At 36.9% G+C, this 13,936-nt stretch overlaps 1 protein-coding gene across 1 annotated transcript; it reads left to right on the plus strand.

Annotated features, from left to right (window-relative positions):
* The first annotated feature begins 5,519 nt into the window (after window positions 1–5,519).
* LOC135082183 (large ribosomal subunit protein eL30) lies at window positions 5,520–7,026 on the plus strand. The gene is made up of 4 exons (XM_063976956.1): window positions 5,520–5,570; window positions 5,674–5,730; window positions 6,030–6,175; window positions 6,822–7,026. Exons 2-4 carry the CDS (start codon window positions 5,710–5,712, stop codon window positions 6,994–6,996), a joined length of 342 nt encoding a protein of 113 aa, XP_063833026.1. The 5' UTR covers window positions 5,520–5,570; window positions 5,674–5,709; the 3' UTR covers window positions 6,997–7,026.
* The last annotated feature ends 6,910 nt before the right edge of the window (window positions 7,027–13,936 follow it).

Genomic DNA, 13,936 nt, shown 5'->3' on the forward strand with positions numbered 1-13,936 from the left:
AACACAACATAAAATAAATTATCGATTAAACCCTTGTAAAAACAAGCTTTTTTTCCACCATTTTATTGGACAGGGGTTCCCAAAGTGGGGGGTGCCTCCCCCAGGGGAGGCGCTATTACCTTTAACGGGGGACGCGGGTTATCTGTGAAGTATTAAAAAGCCTGCGATTCCTGAAAAGATACATTCCAGACTGCTCGATACGACCAAATACCAATATATAAATAAATCTGGACTGGAGGATGAGGGGCACCCGCGGACGGATTCTTTTTATGGTCGAATGGAGGCGCGTCTCGAATAAATTTGGGAACCCCTGGATTGGGCCCTGAATGACCCTGTGCCCCAATTACGCTAATTTTTAACGTCTCCAATATAGACGCGCTTCTTCGATTTCTTCGCCCCGATTACGCTAAAAATTTTCATCTTCAACGTGCCCGGACGTTAGCTGTTTTGAACAACCGTATCTCAAAACCGAAGAAGCGCGTCTGTATTGGAGACGTTAAAAATTAGCGTAATCGGGGCTCTGATGTTGTTGTTTTAGTTGTGTAACTTACTAACTTATATTATACAGGGTGTTTGGCGCATCGTGTGCCAAAATGATTTGGCGGATAGAATGGGTCATTTCCTATATTTTCAGCCCCCATAACACGTTCCATGCCAGGCGGCTACTTTTAAATTAATGTTTTTAGTAATTTCACCAAAATACCCAAATCGCATCATTTAATTTCGATTTAAAAAAAAACTACTAGGCGCAGCTCTAAAGTAAATATTTTGTTTTGACGTGCATTAATGTAGGGTTGCATCAAATCTAAATTTACTGGCAAATATCATCTACTTTTTTTTTATTCAGCTTTGGAGTTTTCCGAAAAGTTGAAAATGGACTGAACATTTAAGTTTATATAGGTATAATTTTTTTTTTAAAAGAGATAGCGATCTTCGAATTTTATCAAAACTTCTCTAGTCTATCCTCATTCAAACGGTATACTAATCTTGTTTAAATAATAACAACAACTTCACAAATTCCTTAAATTAGTGCATTGACTCTACTCGGACTGATTTGCGAAATTTGTGTTTATAGCCCCTTTTTGTGTGAATAGCACGTTGAACACCTAACAGGTAAAAATTATTTATCTTATGCAATGTAAAAACCTTTTCCCAATCGTTTTTCAATGTGGATTTCTTGAAATTAAAGACGAAATTAATTATTTTGATCGTTTATTAATTATTACAAATTTTGTTCAAAATGTCCGCCTCGGCAACGTATACACTCAAGACATCTTCTAATTTCGACTGTTGTCGTATGCAGCCACATTTCTCTTTTTACTACTACAAAGGCGTTTTCTATTCGTTGTAGTTTTTCTATTGTTTGAATGCGTTACGTACACCAGTTCTTTAGCTTGTCCCCAGACGTAAAAATCGAACGGAGTTAGGTCTGGGGAACGTGCAGGCCACTGTATAGGGCCATGTCTTCCAATCCACAAGTAGAAAACGCCTTTGTAGTAATAAAAAGAGAAATGTGGCTGCATACAACAACAGTCGAAATTAGAAGAAGATGTCGTGAGTGTATACGTTGTAGAGGTGGGCGCCACGCCGGCGCGCCGCCGCCGCCGCGAATTTTTCCACGCCGCCGCCGCCGACGACCAGCAGTCGGCGCGCCGATACTGATACTGTACCAACTATTTGCAATTTATTCCTCTCCTATACTGTACTAATTTGTGTTTCGAACGCAGAAGAACTATTTTTTTATTGAGTTGAGCGGTTATTCTAGTTCAATAAAGTCCTAGTATCACTGCGACCGGTACCGATCTATTGTGATCGCCGCTATTTTCCTTACAGTTCGCCTCCGAGTCCTGCATCCATTAGGAATTGCAGTATCTTTTTGGGGGCGATATGTTTTACATCTTGTGGGCTTAGGATGTGTTTGCCCAGGTGTAAGCTCAGCTTGCGCATCAAAGGTCCGCAGTCCGTGAGAATGTGTAGTGACGTTTCATCTGCCTCTTGGCACATCCTGCACGTTCTTGATTCGGACAGTCCCATAGCGGACAAGTGCTTGTTTAAGCTGCTGAGTCCAATGAGGGCTCGAACTAAGATGCGCATTTTGATCCTACTCAGTCCTATGATCTGCTTGGAGCATTTTCGGTCATAGGCTTTTATGAAAGCTTTGGAATGAGTTAATCCTGGCGTGTCTGACCATGCCTTAAACTTTAAGGCATGGTCAGACACGCCAGGATTCTTTCAATTCAAATCCTTTAAGGCTTAAAGGATTTGTTTTAGAAGGTGATTAAGTTGGAGTTTAAGGCCATCAGCGCGGCCTGACTGAGTTAATGTAAATTATGTGGTTGGCATAATTTTGGTAAATCAAGTATATTATTCAAGTTGCTGCTTGGACTAGTAAATAATTGATCGCGAGAGGCGCCGGTCCCTCTGCTGTCAAGAAAAAAATCCCCGCCTTCGTCTGGCAGACAACCCACACTATTGGACTATAAGCGAATCACTCACACAGAGATTGGCAAATATGTCTCGGAATGCAAATGGGAACCACAACCTCTGGAAGGCAACAAAGTACCTCCCTCAAAGTGTTTTACGCCTATTAGGTCCGGTAATACATGAGTGCGAACTGACAAGAAAAATCTCAGACCTTTGCTACATGACAAACCGGTTTATTTAAACCCATTGACATGGATAATCCAAAAAATGCACAATTCAATCAAAAAATAAGATCAAGCATTGGATTTGATCTGAGACTTGCAGCTATGCCTGCCTTTTGATTCCTACTGATGATGATTCATCCGACCGATTTCGGTCATGGTGACCACTTCGACTTAGCTGTCTTAGCGGCGCTGGTGCGCCCGAAGATGGCTTACATAGCCGATCTACCGGCAAACTCCTCGCACATTGAGAGTAATTACCCGCCGCCAACATAATTATAGTGAATGGCGGCAGATGGACGGGATTTACATCATCGCGTTTTGCGTCGAGTTCAGTTGTGCGCTGCTCCTTGAATTCGCGGACTCGCCTCTACACAACACAATCTCCCGCCATTCTAGGTGCTGTGCTGCCAAACCTTCCCATTCTGATTTGAGAGGGCCTATTTTCCATCTTCTCGTATGCTGCTTCAGGACATCTTTGTACTTGACTATCTGAGGAGTTGACCGCCATGTTTCCGCTTACCCTCCTCAAGTTCAAAGAAGAAGATTGATTCCTACTACGCTAATTGAGGACGAAAGACGCAGGAGGACAAACGACTGACATAGCCCACAGAATCGCTAAAATCAAGTGGCAGTGGGCGGGGCACATATCTCGAAGAGCTGATGGCCGCTGGGGCAGTAAAGTTCTTGAGTGGCGACCACGAGCTGGAAGACGTAGCGTGGGCAGGCCTCCCACTAGGTGGACCGACGATTTGGGGAAGGTCGCAGGAAGTGCCTGGATGCAAGCGGCCCAGGACGTCTTTCGGCTGAAACGAAAGATCTAACGCTAAGAGAGATGGCTAAGCTAAAGAAATAGCCAAAATGGACCCTCGTAAAGCACTTGCATTTGATCTGATCACCATGAAGTCCATGGTCTTGACAATGACCACACTGAGTGAGAACATCGCAAGTCTCTTAACTGGCTGGCAAGTCGCCTAACGAATTCTCCTCCTATCGCTTAATTAATCTGACATTTGTATTGTTAAAATTATGGAAAAGGATCGTTCTTGCTCATTTATTCCCTTGCCTAAGTATGAACCATGTAATATAGTATACCCGACCATAAATTTTGGCAGAAACCATACCAACCATAATTAGTACAATGTTTGGAAAAGAAAGAATCCTGTACATCTGCTTTCGCTGCGGCTTCAGCTGGGTTTATCATAAAAGACTATGAAATTAAAAAATACCTGCTAGCACACTTCTAATACCTGCTGATGGATTCTTATCTCAGTGACAGACAGTTTTAAATAAAACTCGGTGACAAAATCTTATCTTTTTAACTGCAGAGCTGGAGTACCCCAGGACTCTGTACTTGGTCCGATACTCTATAACATCTACTAGTAAAGTAGCCCAGACACCAGAAAGCTGCGGCCTTCCTAAAATGTAACTGTGATCTTAAAGTGACTAGACTGTTGCAAAGTCAGCTGCTTGGCTGACCAAGTGGCGCATGTAATTAAGCCCCGAAGTCTCACCTTATTATCATTTAAGACGTGAAACTTATCCTCCGGCCAATTTAGACCTCGACACATTGCTGCAATCAAACTGCATTAAAATCCTGGACCGTAGGATGACATGGAAAGACCATAAATATAAATAAAACAAAATTGAATATAATATTTCACCGACAGTCAGCTAATCCAACATTAACTATGTGCCTCCAAAGAGCTCAAAAATACATGTTAAGGGTACTTTTATCGGCACATTAGTACGCTCGCCTTTAGGAAATACACGAGAACCTGATCTCAGCCAAACCCGCTATCCAAATATCAAAGTATCTATGATCAAGAGAGCTAATTTACTAGGGTAAACCACTGCTCTAGTGGCTCAAACCCCAACCAACTGCAAATTACCTGATTAGTCTTGACGACAGATACTAAAAAAGAAGATTAAAAAAAAATACCTAATGAACAAAGGTCAAACAAGGTCACGCCGCCGACGCCGCCGCCGCCGAGGTCAAAAAGTCGGCGCGCCGCCGCCGGCCAATTGTATATCGGCGCCCACCTCTAATACGTTGTCGAGGCCATTTTGAACAAAATTTGTGATAATAAACGATCAAAATAATTAATATCGTCTTTAATTTCAAGAAATCCACATTGAAAAACGATTGGGAAAAGGTTTTTACATTGCATGAGATAAATAATTTTTACCTGTTAGGTGTTCAACGTGCTATTCACACAAAAAGGGGCTATAAACACAAATTTCGCAAATCAGTCCGAGTAGAGTCAATGCACTAATTTAAGGAATTTGTGAAGTTGTTGTTATTATTTAAACAAGATTAGTATACCGTTTGAATGAGGATAGACTAGAGAAGTTTTGATAAAATCCGAAGATCGCTATCTCTTTTAAAAAAAAATTTATACCTATGTAAACTTAAATGTTCAGTCCATTTTTAACTTTTCGGAAAACTTCAAAGCTGAATTTAAAAAAAAGTAGATGATATTTTCCAGTAAATTTATTTTTAGATTTGATGCAACCCTACATTAATGCACGTCAAAACAAAATATTTACTTTAGGGCTGCGCCTAGTAGTTTTTTTTTAAATCGAAATTAAATGATGCGATTTGGGTATTTTGGTGAAATTACTAAAAAAAATAATATAAAAGTAGCCGCCTGGCATGGAACGTGTTATGGGGGCTGAAAATATAGGAAATGACCCATTCTATCCGCCAAATCATTTTGGCACACGATGCGCCAAACACCCTGTATTTTATTTTTATGCTTAAGATTTTTTATGCAGGACAAAAAATTAATAATAAAATTAAATCAACAAGAATCGATTTAAAAAATCGATTCTCTGAGATTCGTTGATGATTGTCTATGAAATATGCGCATCCCTTTTTTTGATCTTTAAAAAAAAGTCTTTCTGTCGTCGTGGTTGCGCTAGGTTCGTCTTTTCTTGTGTGATTTGTGTAAAAAATAAATTCAAATCTAATTTACTCTTATTTAACATTGAAAACTTCAATTATTAACTGAAAGTTTTATTTTAGCTTTTCCCGCTGTGCTGTATTACGCCAACAATCACAATGGTTGCCGCTAAGAAGCAAGTAAGTTTCCACGTGAATTTTTTACATTGAAACCGGACTGATGGCATGGTTTATCTGATATTTTATGATAGGCCTCCTCTTATTGAAGTCCTATATTATGATGTTGCTCGATAGGCTCGCTAATTATGTAATTTGCGGGGTTGAGGAAGCACCAAACAATATTTTGAGGTTATGTTCAAAAACGTGGAAGTGTACATACCCACTTGAATCCTCAATTATTTCAAAGCTCTAGTCTCACTATTTACAACTGCTTAGTAGTTAATTTGTGCACTAAACATTGCATTGTTTTATCTTTCCAGAAAAAGACCATTGAGTCTATCAACTCACGCCTCGCGTTGGTAATGAAATCGGGCAAATATTGCCTGGGTTACAAGCAAACTCTGAAGACCCTCCGTCAAGGAAAGGCGAAGCTGGTTATCATTGCCAAGAATGCACCTCCTCTAAGGTGAGACTACTGAGAAGTAGAGTTTCCCATGGTTTTTTTTTAATTTGAGGGAAGCATATGGAGTCTTAGACAAAGAAGTATGGATTCCCTGTTATTGGATTAACAAGTTGCAACTTTCTTGTTCCGAGCTTGAGAAAATCTATTAAATATAAATAACTTATTAAATTCATATGACAGCCATTCAACATTTTAAACATTCTCATTTCATTACAATATTGAAACTTATCCCGGCAACAAAAAATATCAATGTGGCCTACAACATTCACATTGATAATTTTATAGGAGATATATTAATAAGTTCTGTGCTACATTATAAATTTTTACTTGTTAATCCAAAAATTTGGGAAACCTATGGAGTAGTCTGTCCATGCTGAACTCAATAAATAGTACCAGTTTGGTGCTTTTTTTACTGTGAAACATGTGCTGTGTAAGTATTACCCAAGTCATTGTCATTATACACAAATTCAAACAACATTCATCTGTCCCTACATTTAACTATAGTATTAGTATAGTATAGAACCTTATTTGTCTTATGAATGCAAATTAGTTTGCATTTCACCAAGTTTTTAAAATAAATTAATATCTGTGTCCAAATTTTCAGTTTTCATGCACAAATTCATTACAATATAAATATATTTTTTTCCAGGAAATCAGAGATTGAATATTATGCGCTTTTGGCAAAGACCGGAGTCCACCACTACAGTGGAAACAATATTGAACTTGGCACAGCTTGTGGTAAATACTACAGAGTATGCACACTTGCCATCACAGACCCAGGTGACTCTGATATCATCACCACACTGCCTGAAGCGACAGCCTAGATAAGTACAATAAATAGACCATAAAAACCACTTGTTTTGTTTTATTCAGTACCTATAACCTGCTTTATAATACATACTAGAATGTGATCAAAATCAAGAAAACTTTGATTATAACATTATTGTTATATGTATTAATAATAGCTAAACAATGAAACTACAACTAATATCCTATGCATATTGAGTAGTAGTCGCATAGAAAAAAAGATTTCCCTGCCTAAGTTGGGCAGCCTAACGATGTGGATTGATAACATGAATAAAAAATGCATGGTAGGTATTTTAGAATTGTTTAATCTTCAGAAAATAGACCAGCTTTTGTCAATCCTTGCATTTCTGTTTGAGACATAGGAACTAACATTAGTCCAGGTACAGGTGGTTGCATTTCTAAATCTCTTAGATCATTTAATTTCACTTTAAGATCACAGCGGAGTTTGTTTATATCAATACTTAATTGTTTTTGATCAGCTTCTAAAAGATTTTTAGTAACTTCAACATCATTTTTGATCAAAATTGAACCTACAGTCATCCAACACTTTAGCTGACACGATTTCGTTAGATCCCGTAGGGCTTCTCTGTTATGGTTTCTTCTTTTGTCGAGCAAAATAATCTCGCGTTTGTCAGACAAAATTTCATTGGCTAACTTTTCGACAGACACTAAATATTTCAACACTTTGTCTTGGTCATTCATAGTGAATTTATGTATCTAATTAAAGTGTTTGGTTGAGAAAAAAAATCACGAATTGAACAAACAACAGCAGCAATCACATTACATTTGTTTGTAATACATAGGACTGTCACTACTGTCAGTCACTTACCTTTACCTGTCACTACACCTCTGTGCACTACACTCATGAAGCTACAGATAAAAATGGAGGCCACACTCCGAATACCTACTTGAAGCACAAACTAAGTATCACTATCTCGCGCTCTCTGTGGGCAGACTCGCTCTTTCTAAATAAACAAAAAATATAAAATTGCTCAAATTCAATGAAACTCAATGTAAAATCTTTATTTCTTGACATAGGTATCATTAAAAATGATAAGTGTAATTAGTGGTAAAACGTTTTAGGAAGAAATTGCTGTAAAAAATTTGAAAAATGTTTACAATGATCCAATGTCTGAAATCACGAAATAAACACTTACGCGTGGAATCTTATGTCACTTCCAGGACACCACGTACTACCGCAACCAAGCACTACAAAATTTTGCACCAATTCTTGTGATAAAACAATGATTATTTCCTGTAAACAATCTCAAACGAAATTAACTGCTTAATAAACAAAATAGTAAACAACCGCCATGATGGGCCAGATTGGGCCGATGTTGCCACATGGTACCGATTACCCAGGAATTGGGATTGTAATTCCCTGATTCGCCAACACATTAAGCCTAAATGGCCGACAATTTTGTGATTTTTTATTTAACTAGGTAATCTTAGTTTCAAATATTAATTATTTATTTGTTTAACTTCTGATTTGGTTAGTGAATTGGCTATTTCGAAGAATTTACAAGGAGATTTAAATCAGAAGATAGCAATACTACAGTTCACACTAAAAAGAGAGGTAGGGCCGCAGAGAGCGAGATAGATATAAGTAGGTATTTGACTCAAGTTTTTGTTCCAACTTTGCCCTCCATTTTTATCTTTAGCTTCATGACTACACTCTACACTACTGTCATCAGCTCTAATCCATATCGCTGCGTTTACACTGCGCGGTAAATTAGCCAAGTCAAGTGAATGTGAACGCATACCAAGTAAAAACTTGACAAGTTTTTCTTCTTCTTTTTTGATGATATTGGTAATACACGTCGAGGTCGACTTGATTTGTGCCATTTTCAAGTTTATAGGTGATACGAGTTACAAAATGAAATCAAGTAATGATATTATAATGAAGGATGATAGATGATACCCCTTTCCACCCTTTGAGTCTCAGTAAAGTTGTGGTGCTTTACTGAGACCTCCTATCACAGATATGGATTAGAGTAGATGCAGCAAGTTGCTCGTCAAAGCGTGCCATTCCGATATGTCCAAATGGACATACATGGTCGAGTGATGTTCATGTAATCCGATTACAACAATCGGTTACGATGATTTTACGAGGACAGTAGTACGAACACGGTAGAAAGAAGAAATTATTTACGGATTGAGAATTGTAATTAACAGCACAAGTAACAAATAAATCAAGAAGTTAGGTCAGTGATCGCAGTAGGTATACGTCTATGTATACGACGCCGCGACGGCACTGGATTTTGTCGTTTAGAAATATCTTTAAAACTAGATAACTGACTTAGCTTAAATGAAAGAAAACGTATTGGCAAAACTACGCATTCTTACATTTATTAAAAATAAAAAGCTTGAGTAGTCTTTATTTTATAGAACTAGGTAAGGTACGTACTAGGATATTTAAAAGAATGAAATTAGGTAGGTATGAATTATTAGTAGTACACTATTTAACACAAAGGAATAACGATCATTACTTTGATATACATTAAGCACAATAAAAATATTATTTTAAAATTTTATTAATAATATAGAATGACGTTTACCGCTACAAAAGTATATCAACCCAACAGACTAGCTATAAATTTAACAAAATATCAGTTTTATCGGAATTAATTAATTGTCGAATCGAGTCACACGATATCATTCGATGACTTTGCGATTGCCGTACGATGATACGATTATTTTTACGTTGCGGCAATCACTAAAATTCGCTAAAATGACACTAATGACGTTAAAAAAGTGGCACACTCGTCTTCATATAGATGACCCACGCTGAACTGTCCCACCAAACTCAATGACAGGGGGGCGCTACCATCGTTCAACTATATGGTTTCCAACATGGCAAAAATCGGAACCAGCGATCCGATATTGACGGTGGCGCCCCACTGTCAATGTCATCGATAGGACAGTCCAGTATTTTGGAACTATACAAATTTTTTGACAAGCTGCATCTATCTATATCTGTGCCTCCTATGGACAACTTGAGAGAACCAGAAGAATCACGATACACTGTTTTGCCTCACTTGCCCACCACACCCATGCACGTTCACGAACACTCAATGGTTAATAATCCACCATTATTACACATTAATAGTCGCCCACACACGAATTTGAGGAAATAAAACAAAACCGCTAACATGACGCTTCAGATTCCCGCCAAGAAGTCGACAAGTTTTTCTTCTTCTTCTTCTTTTTTGATGATGTTGGCAATACACTTTCACGAACACTTAATGGTTAATAATCCACCATTATTACACATTAATAGTCGCCCAAACACGAATTTGAGGAAATAAAACAAAACCGCATTAAGCACATGACGCTTCAGATTCCCGCCAAGAAGTCCGACAAGTTTTTCATCCCCACCCACTGTCGGCAAATGCGCCCAAGTCAAAGTTTCGAAATCCGAACGTTATTTTTTTTTTTATTATTTTGTTTTATTCCTTCCTTTACAGGCAAAGGCACATAAGCCAAACAAGCCACTGTGGGTCTCTAGTCTAGACAAAGTGCACAATAAAATCGCAAATCGGTCAAAGAGTGGTCGATCGAAGGCCTTTTTTTCGATTCTATCAAAAAGTGCAACTTGTCTAGGGGGACAGCAGTGTTTTTCAATTAACCCTACAACACCTAATTAAAGTGAGAAATAATTTCCCACAATAGGCTAGTTGCCTCATGTCACCATTTATCATAATAACTTTTAATTCAAATATTATTCTGTACAAGGGTCCGAAATATATAAACTTCAATAAATATAAATAAGGGATTGCTGTAAAAATTCAACTGAAACCCGTTAATTTTTTACTTTTTTTTCTCTTGACTGAAAACACCGTCCGCCATGTTTCTACGTCACCAATATTGTAAACAACAAAACGTCAAACACTAGTTTCAGGTTATTCGTGGTCTTTCATATAAACGCCTTGTTTTCACATAAAAATATTGTACAGTTCGCATTTATTGAAAATTATCATGGATCCTGAGTTTGTGAAAGCAGAAAGCACAAATCTGCTCAAAATCGACACATTGATGGTTGCAAAATTGTTTGCTTTAAATCCTGATTTCTGCTCAGCTAAGCTAAGGAATGTTAACCCATTAACGCCCGCCGTACAATAAATAGTACACAACTTTAAGTTACGATAAATCTGGTTTAGTGAGTATTTTTACCCTGGAAATAATTACAATCGGTAAACAAAGGTCTATGCATTATATCCTGAGATGAAACAGACCATAATTATACAATCTTAAGGGGGTATTTTGCGATTTCGTTTCAGTGATTTTTTCATGTCTTCTAGTGGGTACTTGATAATTTTTTATGCAAGGTTTAAGTTACACAAAATACCAAATAAGTTGTTTGTGTATTAGCTAACAACATATCCTAATAAAAAATACATAGAAAAGTTCATTTCATGGAAAGTTTTTCATGCTATAACTCCCAAAGTGATGCTGTACAAACTTTAGTACAATGGGCGCTTGACACGTTACGTAAAATAGTACAGTAACGACATTATTATTAGAGTGTTTACTTATTTCTGCATAGTTTTTATATGTAATCTTTGTTTTCTTTTTCCAATAACATGGCTCTTTATTTATGGAGTTACAGACAACAAAAAGAAACATTTTGTTTTCCCAATTACGACCTATTTGTCGACCTAAAGAGACTTAGTTACATAGTTTTTGCAACCACACGTGAAAACAGAACCAAAAGGTATCCTTTGATTACTTATAAAGATTTTCACAAAAAGCCTAGAGACAGATTCGACAAGGCAAACGTCATTTTATTAGCATTGATTGAAAGATAATAATGTGGGTACCATTGAAACAAATGTTGACGCTTTAGAACCATTGGGAAAGGTCATTATATGGGGTCTCTTGATAAAAAAATGTAGAGTTAGGCACCACAGGGTGTCCAGCTCTAGTATAATAAGAAGATCAGTGGATTAGATTAGATGACTAGTCTATAGATCTTTACCAAATTGAGGAAAAAGGAAAAAAGCGGTGGATGGGTCTTGTTAGCTTATATGGTGGACATGACAATTTTAAATGCATGCAGACTGCACTGCATAGTAAACCCATATATTCGCTTAGATCAGCTAGCATTCCGCAAATATATAGTACGCACATATTTGACCTATAAAAGATAAATAAAAGTAGGTAGTCTTGCTCTAGTCGATGGAGAAGAAATATGAAATAATGGTTATAATCAAAATAAACCAGCAAACAAGCTGATTTGATAGCTTAAAATTACTGTGTGTTTCAATAGAGTCAAATCAGCTTATGGCAAGTGCCTGAAAACACTGTGCCAGGATGAAGAAGGCTTTGCTCAATATGACTCATAAGCGCCCATTGTACCAAACTTAGTACACCCCTGAAAACCTAACTTCTAATTTTGATTTTGGTTTTCTTTGTGTTTAGTATTATTTCTGAAGTATTTTTATAAAGAAAATAAACATTGGCTATGGGAAATTGACCGTAGTTTTCATTTGGGCGTTAATGGGTTAAGTTAACTAAGTAAGTACAGTTCATTTACAACCTTTTTTTTTAATTTAGACCACATCATTAACTGAAAATAAGGAAATAAGTACTAATAAGTGTATTCTAACCTCTGACCAACTACTTATTGCTAAACTATTATATTATTTTTCAGGTCTGCAGGAGAATCATATTATGGTGATGATGCAATTGGTTATGTTCAACTTAAAAGGGAAAGTAAAATCTACAATGTGAAATGTAAAATGTGTCCTGAACATAAGGTGCACTCTAAGCAGTATCAGTTTCAGCAGTCATTGATGAAGAAGAAGAGATTATGTTGTTTGTCAAGATTGTCCAGCTGCAGCAGGGGGCTGCAAACATGCTGTTGCATTTTTAATGTAGTTGCATCGTCGCAGTGAAGAGACATCTTGCACATCAGTAGAATGCTACTGAAAAAAATCCAATCGTTCAAAAGTCGGCAGCACAAAACATCAGGTTCCGGAACCAGATACCAGTGTTATGGAGGAATTTGTAATTGAATGCAAAAACCGAAAAATTAAATCATGTCAGTTTATCAAGCATGTTGGAGATTATGAAGAGGTAAAAAGTTAGTTGGTGCAGAACGCATGATGGTTCTTTGGTTGCAAAGATTTTTGGTGCAAGGTCTGTGTTGACGGCTGCAATGAAACTAGGCCAAAAGACGATTTGTCCTAAACTATTTGAAAGTGTAACTCAATAATAAATCATTTAACTCTTAGTATTAGCTTTATTATTTTTACCCATTTGTAAGTCTAGTATTAAGACAAAAATACTCATTAACTTGTTCTGTTCAAAAACACATTTAATTCACATTGCCTAAGCTCTGAATAGTAAGATATTAACATTTTTTTTTCTTTTCTATCAATCTGTTTCCATATCTAATGTTTACCTAATAGTGTAAATTATTATAAAGAAAGATGTTTGTATCTGAATAAACAGAGAGTATGAGATGAATAAACTTAAATCATGGGAAAACCAGTAGTATAAAAGAAGAAGCTACCTGACTGACTGACATAATATCAATGCTATCAAACATATAACCTCTTGCCTTATGTATAAAAGGGTAAGAAACTTGAAATTTTGCACAGCAGTTCCTCTTACAACGTAGTGGGGAGACTAATTTTTGAATACTTACCCCTTTAATAATTTATGAATATACGAGTATAACCCATAAAACAAAGCTATTTTGTACAATAGACTGATATAAAAATAAAATACTTTATGTATGTATCATTTAATTTATTGAATGAGAGTCTTGTAAATTTGCTATCCTGAAGAAGGTGTGTATGATAATCACTGTCATATTTTTCCTCACTTGAAAAAACTAATCTTCTTGTTGACAATTTACTTCTAAATGTAGATTTCTTGGGAGATGTTGTAGTTGATTGGTGGGACGTAGACTTTATTGGTGAAGATATGACATCTTTCAGAGTTGCACTA

This window comes from Ostrinia nubilalis, chromosome 2 (genome assembly GCF_963855985.1).
Source record: "Ostrinia nubilalis chromosome 2, ilOstNubi1.1, whole genome shotgun sequence".
NCBI classification, from domain to species: domain Eukaryota; kingdom Metazoa; phylum Arthropoda; class Insecta; order Lepidoptera; family Crambidae; genus Ostrinia; species Ostrinia nubilalis.

What these genes read in the sequence shown, in the direction of transcription:
- LOC135082183 (XM_063976956.1), top strand. Translation starts at nt 5,710, where the DNA reads ATGGTTGCCGCTAAGAAGCAA. An exon ending in TGGTTGCCGCTAAGAAGCAA is followed by an intron (nt 5,731 to 6,029) that starts GTAAGTTTCCAC and finishes TTATCTTTCCAG; the next exon opens with AAAAAGACCATTGAGTCTAT. An exon ending in AAGAATGCACCTCCTCTAAG is followed by an intron (nt 6,176 to 6,821) that starts GTGAGACTACTG and finishes ATTTTTTTCCAG; the next exon opens with GAAATCAGAGATTGAATATT.